The 17,806-nt window shown below is 34.5% G+C and overlaps 1 protein-coding gene across 3 annotated transcripts; it reads right to left on the reverse strand.

Moving 5' to 3' along the window:
• Positions 1 to 3,835: 3,835 nt before the first annotated feature.
• On the reverse strand, positions 3,836 to 7,823 carry LOC147390289 (PR5-like receptor kinase). Of its 3 annotated transcripts, none has more exons than XM_086417099.1 (3): positions 7,397 to 7,536; positions 6,969 to 7,214; positions 3,836 to 5,295 (listed from the first exon to the last, which is right to left on the reverse strand). In XM_086417099.1, the coding sequence occupies exons 2-3, from the start codon at positions 7,123 to 7,125 to the stop codon at positions 3,983 to 3,985; spliced, it is 1,470 nt and encodes a 489-aa protein (XP_086273225.1). In that variant the 5' UTR covers positions 7,126 to 7,214; positions 7,397 to 7,536; the 3' UTR covers positions 3,836 to 3,982. The 3 variants fall into 3 exon arrangements, with proteins under 3 accessions (XP_086273225.1, XP_086273223.1, XP_086273222.1); XM_086417097.1 differs by having other exon boundaries at positions 6,969 to 7,310; positions 7,397 to 7,516; XM_086417096.1 differs by having other exon boundaries at positions 6,969 to 7,823.
• Positions 7,824 to 17,806: the final 9,983 nt, after the last annotated feature.

Here is a 17,806-nt window from a genome sequence, read left to right on the forward strand (position 1 = left end):
AATGATCTTAAAATCAAATAAACTTTGATTTTTGAAAAAAGAAATTATGAAAAATTCGAATAAAGATTTACATCAACGTTGAAGAAATAGATTTTCAAAAAATAATTCAAGATTATTTTGATTGAGGTTGAAGCTGATGGATTTTGAAGGGTAAAAGAATAAGGTTTTACTTTGTGTGTGTGTATGTGTGTGTGTGTGTGTGAGAGAGAGAGAGAGAGAGAGAGAGAGAGAGAGAGAGAATTGGATGCTCGCCGGTAGGAGAAGATGGTTGTGGAGCTCGTACAATTTAAAAAAATAAGGGGTTTTAGTTTTACTTTGAGAGAGAGAGATGAAGTACGAGTACCTACCTTGATGCTCGCCGACCGGAGAAGAGGGTGGCTACGGAGCTCACACAATCGAAACCCTCCTGCTAGTTCTTGCGTTTTGGTTGGAAGAGAAGATAACATTGAAAGTTAAATTTAATTATGAAATATGAATACACAAGAAGATATATATATATATTGTAACATGAATACGTAATATATATATTTAAATCGGAGTGGATATTATCGAATCAGATTTCGTAACATCCGAATTCGTATCCGAAACTCATTCAAATGTTAAAATAACATCCGAATCCGAATCCGATATCCGGAAATTTCAGATAATATCTGATTTTTCGATTTCGAATTCGGATTTCGGCTATCCATTGACACCCTTATTGGTAGGTCTATCTGCGGCATCTTCTTAAACACACAATAGCCCAATGTGGATGCATCTAATTGCTTGGCTTGTTGAAAAGGAATCCTTCAATGTTGGATCTATCAAATCTAAAGTTTTTTCCTTCTTTCCAAAGTCTCCATGCTCGCAATAACTCAACATTTATTTATTAAAGTTAAGTTTAAGTTCTTGAACTCTAGACATATACTTCTATTTTACTAAATATGGATCGTGACCATCAATGATATAAAAGTAGAAAATTGCAACCAAATAGTCATATAAATAAGTAATGATAAAATGACTCCCTCACATAGCATATTCAATGGAATCACCTAATGTGACATGTGCTAAACCGTACATCTGTACTCCTCGGGATACACAACTACACATTGGGAGTTATTTTATCGCTACTCCATAAATATCTGAGTAGTCATACTCACATAGCTTAGAAGGTTCTCAGACTGTTCAGATTGATTATTAAAATCCTTGATTTTCTGGCCAATCAAAATCTCTAGCAAGTGAAACACCACATCTATGATCCTTTTGGTTATTAGCCTTTCCTAATTAAACAAGAAATCCTTAAAAAGATAAACCTCTAAATTCTTCAGATTAACTGCACCAAAATAACATGAAATTAATTAAGAATACTCATGATGATCTCGCTGCAAGAATATTCCATCCACTAGAAAACACAATAATTTTGTTCCTTCCGAAGGAACTAACAAATAGCAGAAGGAACCATCAACCAAACCATCCTTTTTCTGTTTAAAAAGGTTGCAGACTGCTGAGATTGAGAATGACAAATGATATACAAGACCCATAAATCTCAATGCTTAATGATAAGGTCCCAATAATGTGATTTTGGGACCGTAATTTCGCAAATTCTATCACATTTTAAATGTTAGTCATTGTAAATAATTACAAAATTAAATTGTTTCTCCAATTAATAAAGCTAATGAGATATTATTGCTAAAATGCAGATAAATAAAGCGCACGTGGAAGTTACCAAATAACGTAACAAAGTCGGTTACAATGTGCGAGCAAAAAAGAGAAACTTCGTCGAAGATGAGCAGCAAAAGTTGCCACGTCATCGCTCCGTGGTGACTCCCTAGTGCTCTGTGGTGATCCAGAGCCATCTTGCCTCGAGATTCGCATAGTATGTTCTAGAAGGTTTGGCCGTTCTAACTAAATGATTCTTTCGAATCGAATCAAGCAACAACCCGACCCAATAACCCGATTACGAATGTTATAAATTAGAGGGTTGATTTCAAAGAAGGGGTCCCTCTAGACCCTCTTCTTCTCCCTAATTTCTCTATATTTTTCTTGATTTTTCTTTTAGAGAGAGTTTTTGTAGTTGTGAGAGGATCAATTGTTTCTTTAGTTTTTCTTGTTTAGTTCTTATTGTAATTCTCTTAAGAGACCATCAAAGAAGGAATCAAGTTGCAGTTATGTTTTATACTCTCCTCTCCATCTATTGTCTTCTTTATTTTCTTATTGCTGCAACCATGACCCTTGCAATGAGTGGCTAGACTCTCCTTAGAGAGATCAAGGATGCCAAAGTAAGTTCATCCCTCTAATGTAGTTTTAATTCCATGTTCTTACTTTACATGTTAATTATTCTGAAAATTTTCCTATGATTAGATAATCTAACTTATATTTCTGATTCAAACTTTGATAGTCATATCTTATATAAGTTCAAGAATGGCTATGCTCTGTGAAGAGTTTAAATATAAGTTAGGCAATCTCAATTAAATTTGGATTTTCATGAATAACTTTTGGTTGTCTTTAAATGATTAAACTACTCCACCTTCCGATTCATGAGCAATGACTTGCTACATGGATTGAGTTATTTCTAGAATTAATTTGCATTATGGATGATTTGCAAAGGCTGAATTGACTTCTCTAAGCCCTTTTCTTATATCTTCAATCTCTACTTTCTGTTTTTATTTCAATTGCAAGTTAATTTTCATCTTATTTGTACAACAAATTTGTTTTGTTTTTAAACCAATCTGTTTTTAAAATCTATTTTGTTTTCAACTCGAATTTTAAGTGAATCCCAACTGTCCCTGTAGAACGAATTCGACTTCCCAAAGTTTCATTGTAAATATTTGTTCATCTGCAATCTACATCAAGTTTTTACATACAATCACTTAACCATTAAAAAAGAAGATATTTTTATGACCACCCCCCTTCCCCTTTCCCCCTTTGTCTCATTTTACCCCTCTTACAAAGACGAGTTGAGATTCAATCTCATCATATGTCTCGAGAGCAACTTTTAATTTAATTTTTCTTTTGTTTTTTCCTTGTTTCAAGAATACCTCTCCAACTTAATTGTCTTTTCCATATTACCATTTTAATCCCAAAATAATGCTCGGTGGGCACCACGAACTCTAGTCATTCAATAATGTGTATCTGTCTACAATGTTCTTGTAACATTTTTTTTTTTAGAATAAGATATGAATCTAGAGTCTAACTGAAGTGGGAAATCTTGATTACCTGTCTAAAATAATCAAAGTGGTCTTTTTTTTTGGTGATTTAGCCATGACTCCCTACTTTTTGGTGAATATTAGGGATACCCTAAGTTTCGAAACTGATGACATGCCTTCCCCACCTCAGTCTTCTTGGTAGACTAATAAAAAAAGTTCCAAATGCCCTTGTCTCAACCTTTAGTTAAAATCCTTGATTTTTTTTTTTCTCAAAACCAATTGTGTTCAACAGATTTGATTAAAATTTATAATCACAAATTCAACCTTAAGGCTTTATCTACTTCAGCTCTCAAATTGTAAGAAAGATGGAATGGTTTTTAGTGAATATTACAAAGGCTGAAATTATAATTTCAAAATTATGATTAGGCTTATATAAAATCATAAACCCAAAAAATAAAGATCTATCAAAGAAACCAAGAGCTTCTATCGGTACCCCAAGTTTTACTTAATCTTAATCATTCACTTATTTTCTTTATTTTTAATTGGGATGTGATGAGTGGAAGTTGGAGTGTCAATACCATCTCTCTTAACTTGAAAGTCGCCTAAATGGATGCTTCAAGCATGTGGGATTTTAGAAAATCTACCAACAGAGGCCTTGTGCAGCTAGTTAACTCTTTATTTCGACATGTTGTTCTCCCTAAAACAAGAAATTGGAGAGACAATAAAAGGCTTCATGAGAAGATTTTATAGAAGTCGATTTGAATTACAAACAAGAGCACACACAGACACACACAAAAAGGAAGATAAACTTGTCGTGAGAAGAAAGAAATGTTGAGATACATCATAGAAGAACGATCTTATATCGGATGCACGGGTGGAATTTGCAATGCTTCAAGTTCTCCTTCCAACATCTCCACTACTTTTCTCATTTCAGGTCGATTAGAAGGATCTTCTTCTATGCACCGAAAACCAACTATACTCATCTTTCTTACAATTTCTTCATCTTCTTTAGTTGTAACTTGAGGCAATCTGTGATCCCTAGGTTGATCAAGAAGCTTCTCGATCCAGTTTGATATATATGTTTCACTAGCCTTCGCTTCTAACTCGTTGAGGATCTTTCTTCCTACGACCATTTCAAGTACTATCATTCCATAGCTATATACATCCGACTTACGAGAGGCTTTTCCCTTTGAAACTTCTGGTGCAATATAGCCTTCAGTTCCTCTAGCACACTTCATTGATACCGCACTCTTCCCTATACTCATCTTTCTTACAATTTCTTCATCTTCTTTAGTTGTAACTTGAGGCAATCTGTGATCCCTAGATTGATTAAGAACCTTCTCGATCCAGTTATCATATGTTTCACTAGCGTTCGCTTCTAACTCGTTGAGGATCTTTCTTCCTGCGACCATTTCAAGTACCATCATTCCATAGCTATATACATCCGACTTACGAGAGGCTTTTGGATTTGAAACGTTCAATTCTGGCGCAATATAGCCTTCAGTTCCTGGAGTACCCTTCATTGATACCGCACTCTTCCCTCCAGGGCATAGTTTCGAGAGCCCAAAATCAGAGATTTTTGGATGAAAATCTTCATCTAAGAGAATGTTATGAGGTTTTATGTCAAAATGAAGAATCTGATTGTTACAACCATTATGCAAGTATTCTAATCCTCGAGCAATGCCAACTGCAATATTGCATAGACGCGCCCATCCGAGGTTGTCACAATCTCTCATTAATAATTTCTCAAGAAATATGAAGTTGTCAAGAGATCCCTTGGGCATGTACTCGTAGATAAGAGCTCTATGTGATTTTTCATCACAGTAACCTCGCAGAGTGACAATATTAACATGAGAAGTCCTACGAATGGTTTCAATCTCATTTTTAAAATCTCCTCCCTTTTCTTTCAACACCTTCACAGCTACCGTACAATTATCTGTCTCTCCTTTGTATACGTCACCATAACCTCCTTCGCCCAATCTGGCACTGGCAGCGAAGCCTCCTGTCATTTTCTTGATTTCTTTATATGTGTAACATCTCGGAGCCAGATCCTCTAAACACATCTCCGTACTTTTAGTATTCTTTGTTTTAACTACGATTGCAACTACACAAGACAATACAACGACGATTGCAGGTACAGCTACAGCAATGGCTACAATCTTTAATGGAACTGTAGGCAAAAGAAAGGAGCACAAAAATCAAATAAATTTTTTCTTATGGAAGTTTAAAAGAAAAAAACAAAAAACATGAAAGAAATTACTTTTAAGAGATATACATTGATGTGATGACGATAGATATAATTCCTTGAGGTACAAGTAAAAAAAGCATCTCTAGTTATGTGTATACCTCCACTTCATAAATGTGAGAATCTCAATAAATCCTTTACTCACCCCTAGTATTATTTTAATTTTTAAAAAAAATATAAATTGAGTCGGATTGGAGTGACATAATGATGTATAATAATAAATGTTTTTTCTTGAGATACGAGTAAAAAAGTATTTATGGTTATATTCGCACCAACCCATCATTTGTGTCACCTTTACGTCATTTCATCATTTTCCATATAAATTTTCAAAAGATTCTGTTACGTTATGTAAGGATGACGAATTGCTGGAAAGACAGAAATTTATTTGTAGGGGATGTGTCTTTTTTTTTTTTTTTTTTTTTTTTTTTTTTACGTACGAGGCATTAAAACAAACTTAAAAGGTAAAGCAATTGAGACCACTTGTTGGATAAGCCAATGACCCAATAATTAATCGTTTTCATTATTGACTCAGCACGGGCCAGCCTGTCTTGCGAAATTATATAGGCAAAATTACGCAAAAGGACCATCATGGAGAGACTTTTTACTCTAAATAATTCATAAATTTTGAAGAAGATTTAACATGATAATGTTCACCCATGTCGAATTGGAAAAAATAAGTGCAATATATTAATTAATAGTCGTACTGGAGTGACTTCAAGTTGGAACCTCAAATTGCATTTCTTAATGTTAAAGTGGATAAGAATCATAGATGATTTTTCATTCATATTTCAATAAAAAGCATCTATGACTCTTGTACACTTTCATGTCAAGATGTACGATATGAGATTCTAGCTTGAGGTCACTTCAGCATTATTCATTAATTAGAAAGTAAGCCATTTCTTTAGTTCTATAATACTAAAACCAACAAGTTCAACCATGAAAAAATAGATGACAGTAGAATACTATCCCTATTTCTAATTGTATAACAACTGGCCTATGAAATTTGTGAAGAACAATCATGATACGTACTTGACAGTGAAAAAGAATGCATATTAAAGTTAATCATAAAATAGGATAGATTATTTTTAATATTAAAATTGATTGATTCTTGTACCATAGCTAAAGTTCTTATAATCTAATTAAAGAGAATATATAAAATCTATTTTCATATTTCTTTGATTGTGACTTTATGAAGAACTATGATTTTTTTTTATAGCTGAAAACAAATCTTTGGTATAAGGCTTTGACGATGATAAATATATAATTAAAAAAATATATTTTAAACACTATTAAAAACAAGTTTATTTTCAATTTTCTAAAAAAATTATATTAGATGTAGGTATCCTTGTCATGTACATCGACTCACCTTAAAATGCCACCAAGTCGATTTGATTCACCCGAATCTTGATGTGACTCACCAAGTTCTAAAATTATAATTGAACCATCTTTAAAGAGGTAATTTTTAACTTTTAAATTATGTTCACTTGTCATAAACAAAGAGCCAAAATCAAAATGTGATTAATTAATGTATCAAAGGTATTGGGATAAAAAAAAAATTTGTATCCATAAATATACAGCAAGATCAAGTGTATACTTACAATTTGTGATAGTTGGAGGTGGTGGAGACGACAGTTGAGGAGAAGCGAGGGGAGGTGAAGATTCATAGAAAGGATCAATCTCATACCTCAAATTACAACTTGGTTCAACAACTCTTCCACCTTGTTTTCCACCGGAACAATTTGGAATCTGACCCATAGCGACTATTAAGCATTTTTGGCAATCAAGTCCTGTTAAATCTGGTGTGCATTGCACAAGCCCATATATTTTCTTAAAGTCTGCAATGACTGCTTCACCAGTTTCAAATTTATCATTAGAAGGTCCATAAGCAGCTATTGGTACAAGGCGATTCATCAACTCTCTCAATATCTTATTAAACCGTTCTGGATTTGAGACATCGTTATTATTCTTCATACACGTAACATTACTGGAAATCTGCATATTAGAGAAGATGGATCGATTAGCGTACCTTAACATACACTCATCATACCCTACAAATAGCTCTGTTTTGGTTGGACAACGTTGGATGATAGCTTTGCTTGCATTCTCCACACAATTCTTGCATGTTTCGGGCGTAACGTCGCCTCTACAAAGGTAAAGACCATACACTCGATCGGGAGGATTTTGGCCGATGGTGGTGTTGTAGAATTTTTTATTGGGTGTGGCGGATGATAAAGAAGAGAGTAGGAGGTTGACATTAACAGGAAATAAGCTATTTAAGCTGATTTGGATTGGAAATGCTTCTCAGTAATTTAAGGATTGATGAAGAGGAATTATTGGGTCGTCTCTCCTCAAGCATTGAGAAGTAAAAAAGAAGAGTCGAGATGAGTGGACGTGGTTTTGGTACGTGGCCAATAGCATTTCATTCTATAAAAAAAAAAAAAAAAGTAAAAATGGAAAGTTGTCGGTGCATTCTTTTTAGCGATCCTTGTGCAATAATGGAGATTCATCTTTTCCCCATATCTCAATTTGGGGACCAAACATGTCAAGTAAACTCTCTTTCTTCACATGGACATCGACCTTAGGAAGGATTCAAACAGTGGACTTTTTGATGCGGCGTGGATGGTTCGGGGCGAGCTGTTGTGTGTTATGTATGGACAATGAAGAATCATCAGACCACCTTCTTCTTCATTCCAGGTTCACTCACGCTATTTGGACTCATTTTTTTAAGCTATATGGGGTACTAACTTGCTTACCTAAAACAGTGAGGGATCTCTTTAATCCTTGGTCGGCAATTGAGTATTCTTTTGGTGGTGTAAAAAGGAGGTTGTGGAGTATCACACCATTCGCAATCTACTGGGGGTGTGGTTTGAAAGAAATAGGCGCATCTTTGAAGGGAAACAAAAAGATTGTTCAGATATGATTATTTCCACTTTTGAGTTTATTTTTTGTTGGTCCAAAGTCTATAAGGAGTTTAGGGGTCTATTCTTCGAGGATTTTATGCATAACTGGGATGGGATTTGTTGCTTTATTGGTGTTTAGTGTCGATTTGTAAGGTCTTGGCAGGTTGATCATCTCGACCGACCTGATTCTATTATATGAATGAATTACAATGTATAAAAAAAAAAAAAATTCAAAAAAAACACCAAGCCAGTCGAGGTGACCAGTCTAGCAAAACCTTAGAAATAAGACGCTACTCACGCGAAATACACCGAATCCCATCCCAATTATAAAGAAAATTCTCGAAGAAAATCCCTCTAAACTCCTTATAGACTTTGGACCAACAAAAAATAAGACCCAAAATAGATATAATCGTATCTGTACAATCTTTCTGTTTCTCTTCAAAAATGCGTCTATTTCTCTCAAGCCATACTCCCCAACAAATTGTGAATGGTGTAATACTCCACAACAACCTTATCGAACCACCAAATGAGAAATCAATTGTCGACCAACAAGTGAATAGATCATTTACTGTTCTAGGTAGGCAAGTTAGTACTCCATAAAACTTAAAGAAGTGAGCCCAAATACCATGTGCAAACTTACAATGAAGGAGAAGATGATCTGATGATTCTTCATTATCCATACAAAGCACACAACAACTCGTCCCATACAGACCACACCACATCAAAAAATCTACTGTTTGAATCCTTCTTAAAGACGCCATCCATGTGAAGAAAGAAATTTTACTTGGTACTTTTAACCCTCAATTTGAGACATGAGGAAATGAGGTAGCTCCATTGTTGCACAAAGAGTGATAGAAGGACCGAACCGAGAATCTACCATCCTTACTAGCTGTCCACACTCTCTCATCTTTTCTGTCCGTACTCAATTCGATGCATGAAGCGTCATCAACTAGGGGTTTGTGGAGAACAATATTATCATATGAAAGAATCAAAGTCGTGTGGGGTTGGTCACGTGGGGCCCTCAAGGGAAATTTGTCTGTCACGTTCACATGGGATACTCCTTCGCTAAACAACAAAAATAAATAAATAAAATCAATCAATCTCTCTCTCTCTCTCTCTTAAAATAAATGAAGAAAGAGAGATTGAGACATAAGTGAAACATTGGCGGCTCATTGATCTAGAGAGTTATTATTGCCATACTAACTTTTACTAATCCCACACAAATTCTTACATGAATTCAATACAGTGGTGTGGCATTAGTAAACATTGATGTGGCAATAACAAATCTTTAAACTATCTGGTGGACTTTGAAGCATACGTTAGAATACGTGTCAGATTGGTACTGGAGTTAAAGTTATGTGGCTGGAAACAATTGCTGGACGGAACCTCCGCTCTCGAGTCGTAAACGTATGAAGACGTTGTGCACCTAAGTGGACCCGTGGATGGCTTCTTCACCAAACCAAATCCTCAGATTAGTAGAAAATGACTGAAATACCCCCATCTTCAATTTCCCATCTTATAGTCACAGCTCATAATGACGTATTTTCACAACTAAACCTTTCCCCAAAATTAAAACAATTTTTTATTATTAAGTCTACAAATTTTACTTATTACACCTTAATTACTTAAATTATTTATCAAGTATCAGTTAAAAATTACACATCCCTTTTAAAAAAGGAATTGGCATTTCAACATCAAATTTCTTCGTAATACTTTAACAAAATAAGAAAAACTCAAATAATCACTATCAACAATGACCCATAAAAAACCAACAAGTTGACATCAAAGATGATTGTTTACTACAAAACCTAGATGTTCATATTGTGCGCTTCACTCTTTGATATCTTTCCATAAAACCTTCCAAAATAAAAATCTCTCCACCAAAGAGAAGACTGTATCCAGGCCTAACTTTCTTTTGAGAGGATGATATTCTCGTCCTATTATTTATTTTTAATTTAGTTTAGGTGCGAATAGAAGTTATCAACTAAAATAAGCTTTGTGTTTTTTTTTTTTTTTTGACATTTTTCTACTTCCAATCAAATGGTGAAATTAAATTTTTCAATGAACATATTTATCATGATTATTTCTCAAAAAAATCATATCTATTTTAAAACAATTTTGCTGATTTTTTTCTTCAAAAAATACATCATTTTCAATCTTTGATTTATTTTGAAAAGTCCTATAGGCTAAATATGGGCAATATTGTCACCAAACCTAAAATTGAATTTAAAGAATTTTTATGAGAAATCAAAATTTTCTAACAAGAGGTTTAAGGTGAGAGTATTTCAATCATGCTTATGCTAGTTTCTCATAAAAGGAGAACGTCAAATGTTTGCCATGAGTTTGAAAACTTAAAGGGGATAAGACTGAGTTCTCATTTTTGTTAGGATGATCTTCTCAGGTTGGATATAATCTTCACCAAAAAAATATAATTAATTCTAAAATTCCTAATCCTAAAAAAATTATCAAAAATGTCTTAGACTCGTGAGGGGTTTTTGACAGGAAATCCATCATTGATAGGATTACAAGGTCAACCTTATTAAAAATTAATTTTACTTTCATTGGGGATCAATATGATATTTAAGGGCAACCATGACAATTCTGAACCAATAAGTGGTTAATGCCCATAGGTTGTGAGTTTGATACCTAATATGAGTATTAATTCCTCAGGGGCCACCTGTGAGGGTGCACCCTCACTTACCTAGTGCATGTGATATGCAAGTATTGCACGTGCCCTCAGACTTATCCTTGGACAAGACCATGGTTTATAGATTGGGCAAAACTCATATACAGGCGAAGTTCGCTATTTATAGAGATACCCGGTTATAAAAAATAAAAAGAGGGTGTTTTAAAAATGGTATCCCTCTATTAGATTACTAAATCAAAATTTGGCAAAAATCAAAATTTCACTATTAAATCATGAAGAAAAGTTGAGTTATGATCAAGGAAGTAAACCTAATCTTGCATTTTTACAAGAGGGTAAACATATTATCTATTGGTTATGTATTCTATTCTTGTATGTGGAGGGTAGTCATGGATTCAACCCGGATCTTTTGAGATCCGTTAACGACCTGCATAACCCATTTGATTTGGTTTTGGATCCGACCCGTTTAATCTCTTTATAATCCTAAGTATATAAAGGGTAAGAGATGAAACCCTAAAGGGAGAGAGAAAAATATACGAGAGACAGAGAGAAATTGTAACCGTGTTCTTCTTTGGTTAATATAGTGAAATCATCATTTTCGCCCGTGGACGTAGGTCGATTCTTTGACTGAACCACGTATATTTTGTGTCGTGTGAGATTCTTGTGTTTTTGCTTGATTTATACTTCGGATCATAGGGTTTAGTCTAACATTATCACTATTTTATTTTATATTATGAAGGGGGTATACAAACTTACGTTCGACTTATGGGATCGAAAGAGCCAGAGCTAGAGGTTGGACAAGGCGTGTAGGTCCCTTCCCCGGGCACATGCAACGCCCGCACATCACATGTATTGGGTAAGTGATGGTGCACCCTCGCAAGTGGCCTTGAGGATTAATGCTCATACTGGGTATCAAACTCACAACCTACCAAATTTTATTATCACTAATTTAACAAGAGGGGTGTTTCTAAAATACCCTAAAAAGAATACATTTGTAAATATCAAATGTGAATTATCTTTAATTAATTGCTTGTTTTTTATTTTTAAAATAAATCTTGCACATAGATCTACCAAGATTATCAGTTTTAGAGGTGTGAAAGGAAGCCAGTAGATCCAAAACCTGACCCAGACTGATTGTTCGGTTCCCAAGACTGGCCCAACTCTAGAGCTGGCAAGGAATCCAGTCATTTCAGGCCTCGATCCTAGCCCTTCAAGTTTGGCCTGATTTGGACCCCAGTCGACATAGGCCCAAGCCCAGACCAATAAAATGATTATGAAGCTCTGAAAAAAATTAAGAGTTTACAAACAAAACATGATTTTAAGTATTTAAAATGAGTAAAGGAGAATCTTCCCTTGAGTTGTGTCAATCACATATTAGAGGATGTCTGTAATCAAACATCTATAGCTATGAGGAGTGAAGACCACTTGTGCAAAGCATCAAAAACTATGGATACTTTTAAGTAGTATTGGACCAAACAGAGGGTGTTTTGATGGAGATTCCTCTAATTGCCCAAAAGAATAGAAATAAAAAAAAAGATTGGAAGTAAAATTTTCAAATGGTTGTTTTACGAAATGACCAAGTATTTTGCAAAAAAAAAAAAAAAAAAATACTAAATGAGCCACGTATATTTAATATTTACGAAAATAATCATATATTGGATTTTTATAATTTCTTAATTTATCTTGTTATCAAAATTATTATATATTGCATTATCAAATTTTCTATTTACTTATTTACCCTTCCTACAAACCTATATTAACTTGAAGGGCATAGAGGTAAATTCATCAAACTATCCTTATCGTCACTGCACATTAAATTACCCTTTTTTTTTAAAGAAATAATTATGAGATAAAGACTTTTATCATTTTTTGTAAATATTACAAAAACATGTTGGTTTAGTTATTTTGCTACAATACTTAGCTAATTTGGTAATTTCCTCTTTCAACTTCAATTATTATTATTATTTTGAAAAGGTCTTAACTAACTTGGGAAATAGAGGGATCTAAAATGGATACAAACTAGAGTTTGTAGGCAGCGTCATCCGCTTTGATGTTAAGGGGGGGGGGGGGGGGGGTGAATAATAGATTTGGAAATGTATTATTGAAAAGGAAAAAATGAAATATCACAATAAAAAATTGTATAGTAAAGACAATAAAATTGGGGGTTCTTGGGAAGAGGAAGAGGAGAGAAGATGGAGGGGGGACAACGGTCCTAGAAATACATTGTTTGTAGGGTATAAATCTTGGAACAAAAGAGTGGGATCCACCATAGTATTTTATTATATAGATATCCTTACTATTATAAGAGAGAAGGTGGAGTAGAAGTGGTTCGACTCCAAATTTTGGATCCCACAAATGTCCCCTCATTTATATTTAAACTTAATATAATTAGGATCCTTTTGGTCAATAACAAAGAAAATTGCAGTCCATCACGACATTATAGATATACAAAACTGAAAATATAAACTATTTCAAGTGTTGAACATGCATGTTTCTCAAGAACTTGGTTGCATTGGCTGATTCAGCTAACCATCTTAATTCAATTCAAACATTCTGTCAAATTAATATAAATAATTCAAGCTCAACTCAAAGTTGATATCTTATCTTGTATTGTTTCTTTAAGATCCGTTTCAAGCTTAAAAGAGTCTATATGAGCTTTTTAACGGTTGTGATAGTGCACGTTTTGATAAAAGTCCTCAGATTTCTTCTCTCGTTCTTCTTTGTAGCGTCCGCAACTCTGACCATTGATACTTGATCATGTGTGCTCTCGGTCAGTTGCTCTACCAAACAACCAACTGCACGAAGGCAATTAAATTTAACGTAAAATTTCAATGGTAGCATTACCTTGTAAGGCTTTTGGAGTGCTATAATTCTTGTTGTCGCGTGTTACCTTAAATCCAATATTCCTATAACATCCTTCACCGTTGCCAAATGGGTAAGGAATATTTACGTCTCCCCAATTTTGTTGGCAATGAGGCATTAAGGTTTGGGATGCCACCTTTACCAATAACAGGACAAAATGAAATAGGAGAAGTTGTGTGAACATTGCTTCCCCTCTTTGTTTCAATTTTTTTCTTAAGTCATAGAGAGCGATGGAGCTGCTTAAGGTGGAGGGGGGATATAAGAGGCCGAGAGAACCAAGAAAACATAAAACAAATATTTATTAGATTCAATAAAAAAATAAAAGGTTAATTTGTTTTTTAAGTATTTTTTTGTGTTAAATTGGTTGTAAGTTGAATTTATATTTTGTACTTTAGAGAGATTATGGAATTTAAGATTTTCTCTCTTAAAAAAGAATAGTCCCGCATTGAAAAAAATAGAACACTCTCTTCAAGGTTATACAAGATCTCTCAAATAACTAATTTAACTATTTGTTTAAGAGGTTACTAAATGGTGGCTTAACACCACATTTGCACACTTGAAAAAAGGCGATTGTGTGTTTAGGGCAATTAATTAGAGACACACTTTGCACTTTGCATCCTCATGAAGAGTTTGAGGAGCATTTTCTATTTGCTAGATCTAACAATGAGATTTGATCTCGACCATTGGATGATCATAGTGGATGTAGGACTTTGTTTAGTGAGCAGGATAGGCTTGACAAACATCATGGAAGTTGGTCAATGGGTTTGACCACGAAAATATCTATTGGATTGTTGGTTAAACAACTTGACAGTTAGTTAGTCACTGAGGTTTGATAGTGGGTCAAGCAAGTTTGTTTGACCACGCTCCAATGAGTGTTTCTTTGGTTCATGAAGAGTCGCAGCTCTTCAAAAAAACCATAAAAGAATGTGTCTTTTTACCTTATGACAATAAGATTGGATCTAAAGAGAGACAATCATGATTATTGAGACAAACAATCATGATAGTTGTTTGAAGAGTCACTTTAATTCTATATAAAGAGATCTATAGACACAAATCAAAACACAATTCTAAAACTTCTCCAAAGTAAAAAATTCTTTAATTCCTTTTTCATACTTTTGTTTTCTAGGGAAATTCATGTTATCGATCAAGCCACCCAAAGAGGGAAAAGATTGAACAGAGCTAAGGTTTGTATCCTTCTCAATCTTTTGAAGGATAGACCAAAAAGGGTTTGGATTGAAGTAGCGCCTTCGGGCTACTGACAAAGGATTGAGAACGATTTGATTCCCCATTTTTACACTTGCTATCATAAATTGGGCATCGCACTACATATACAAAAAGGACACAATAGAGACAGAAAGGCAGCCCAAATTGACAAAAAATAATAATAGGAAACATGATAAAATAACTCCCCCACGTGGCATACTCAATCAACTCCCCCTAATGTGACATGTTATTAGAATATCCTAATGTGAAGGATGAGAGAAATTTGATAGCTCTCGGCCATCAAATCTGAGAACATCAAGAATTTGAACGGTCCTAGACTGTCAAAATTCAGTTTCTAAAATTTGTGGGCCTTGGCCCGTCAATTTTTTCTATAGAATTTCCTAGTTTTCACGTAGTGTTGTCAATCTCATCATCTTCAAATCAAACTCAAATAATTACACATATTAAGTATTCTTCAACATGTCGTCTTCAACCAAGAAGACCCATTGCTTATTTTCTAACATTGTTGTCGATTGAAAGAATCAATTTAAATAGATGGTTGAGTACTTTCGCCTTACAAAATAATCAATTCAATTGGCTTACATGCATGTCCGTTGACCTACCCAGATTCTAGTAAATAGGGATTTATCTCATGCCTCTTATGTGGAAAAGACTAAAAACAAGGCGACACATGAGCATGCATCTCTCTCTCTCTCTCTCTCTCTCTCTCACACACACACACACACTCACACGTCATTGTTATCTAAGAAACCTTGTTGACAAAACTCCTTGTCTCAATCTAAAATTTCATGTATTTTCCTTATCTTTACTTTATTTTATCACTCCTTGCCTCTCTCTTTTGAGTTCCACTCTTCTTCCATGTGATGCCCCTTCTCTCCTCTTAGTTTTTTCTCCTCTATGACCTTGTTTACATTCTCCTCATCTCTATTCTCCTCTAATACTCTCATATTATCCCACAAATATAATTGGTTATGATTTGTCAACATACAAGTGATGATCTTCAACAAGGATGATTAGACATTTCCAATCATCAATCAACAATTTAATCACTTTCTCATATTAAATGTAACTAATCCCATGTTCCTTATTCAAAGGAATATGCAATTGTAGGACAATATTAAAATACTAGTTATGTATTAAGATACATTGAGATGCATTAAATCATATTTAAATATATGGATAGGGTAGTTATTTAAATACTTGTAACTCATTATCTATTTAATAAGCCTTCAACCGGAGATCAAAGAAATTCGGGAATTTCAATTTTATGTAACTTCTCATACCTATCTTCTCTATTTAATAAGAAACTTGCACCAAAGATCAAAGATCTAAGTTTTTCATTTAATCTTGTTTGTTGTCACATGTGCTAGAATTGTTGATCTATACTTCTCAGGATACACAATAAAAGTGAAATTTTGTATCCGAAGGAGTACATATCTACAGTTCTAACTATAGCACATGCCACGTCAGGGCAATCGATTGAGTATGCCACGCGGGGGAGTCATTTTATCATTACTCAAAAGATAATGATCTTGTGAGGATTGTAAGAAGAGTCATGATAATATGACTCGTCAACTAACATACTCAATCGACTCCCTAACAAAACAATTTGGGAACCGAAGATTTGTACACCTTGGGATACACGATTGCATTTCCCCATAAAAAGGTGTATCCCAAGGAGCACTCGATGATTGTTTCCTATGTCGTGCATCCATCATCTAGAATATCAGAGAGAGGTCGTGAATTTCTCATCTCAAGTAGGACTTACGAATCTTAAAAAGTAGTATAATCTTTTAGTTATTCATTGTTGTCAAGGAGAAGATTAAACCTTCAGAAGTTGAGTAGGAAATTCAAAACAAAGGTTTTTTTTTTCTAGTGATTGTGGGTCGGTATGGCTATGGTGGTTCATAGATCAGGCCAAGATTAATTTAATTCATGGGGTTCTTAGGTTTTTTGCTTGTCGTAGTGGAGATTCAGAATGTTAAGGTCAAGGTTTGCATAATCAAAGCATCGTGTTTTGTCACGGAGAGGAGGGATCTTTGGGATTACTTGAAATTAATAAGAGGGTGTCTCCAGTCGTCCATGTTTTCTTTTATGATAAATGGAATTTCATACGCTTTCTTCCCAACTTCTCAGGGTCTAAAACATTTATCTCCAGGTTTATTTATCCTTGTGGAAGAATCTCTCTCCTTGGGTATGAATAATTTGATTCAATCGGGTAAAATGGAAAGGTTTAATATCTCGAGGAGAGGCAAACTCCAAAGCCATTTTTTGATCTGATTATCTTCGCAAAGGCTTCCAAGAAGTCTCTAAGAGCTGTTAAAGATTTCCCTCTAACTTATGAAAAAGGCGTCCGGGCAACAAGTTAGTATAGCAAAGATTAATAAATTCTTTATTTGTAATTCAGTCTATAGAAATAGAATTGCGTAGGGTTCTCAAATCTTGGATTTTCCAAGAGGTACTCTTCCTAAGAATTATCCAAGAGTTCCTCTATTTTCAGGAAGAGTAACGAGAGAGACGTGGTCTCCAAAATTTCTATAAAAAAATAGAAGGGCGGAAAAAAAAAGTTTTGTCAGAAGGAGGCCGCCTCCAAAATCTCCATTCTGCCCCTCCCAAAGTTCGTTACATCTCAATTTGACTCTTTTTCGTAAAGGTTTTTTTGGGGTTAGTAGGTGATAGAAAGAAGCACCGTTTAGTTGGATGGAAGAAAATTTGTAAGCCTAAACAGGAGGGAGGTCTAGGCATTAGACCTTTGGAGGAGGTTCGTAAGTCCTTACGATGAGGATTTGTTGGTAGATCTTAAATG

Source organism: Akebia trifoliata, chromosome 11, assembly GCF_017979445.1.
Source record: "Akebia trifoliata isolate Shusen 1 chromosome 11, ASM1797944v1, whole genome shotgun sequence".
Lineage (NCBI taxonomy): Eukaryota > Viridiplantae > Streptophyta > Magnoliopsida > Ranunculales > Lardizabalaceae > Akebia > Akebia trifoliata.

Bases quoted from the DNA above. Each gene is read 5' to 3' on its own strand.
- LOC147390289 (XM_086417096.1), bottom strand. From the start codon at position 7,404: ATGTTAAGGTACGCTAATCGATCCATCTTCTCTAATATGCAGATTTCC. The intron at 5,296-6,968 runs GTAAGTATACAC...TTTTGCCTACAG, and splicing joins ACCTCCAACTATCACAAATT to TTCCATTAAAGATTGTAGCC.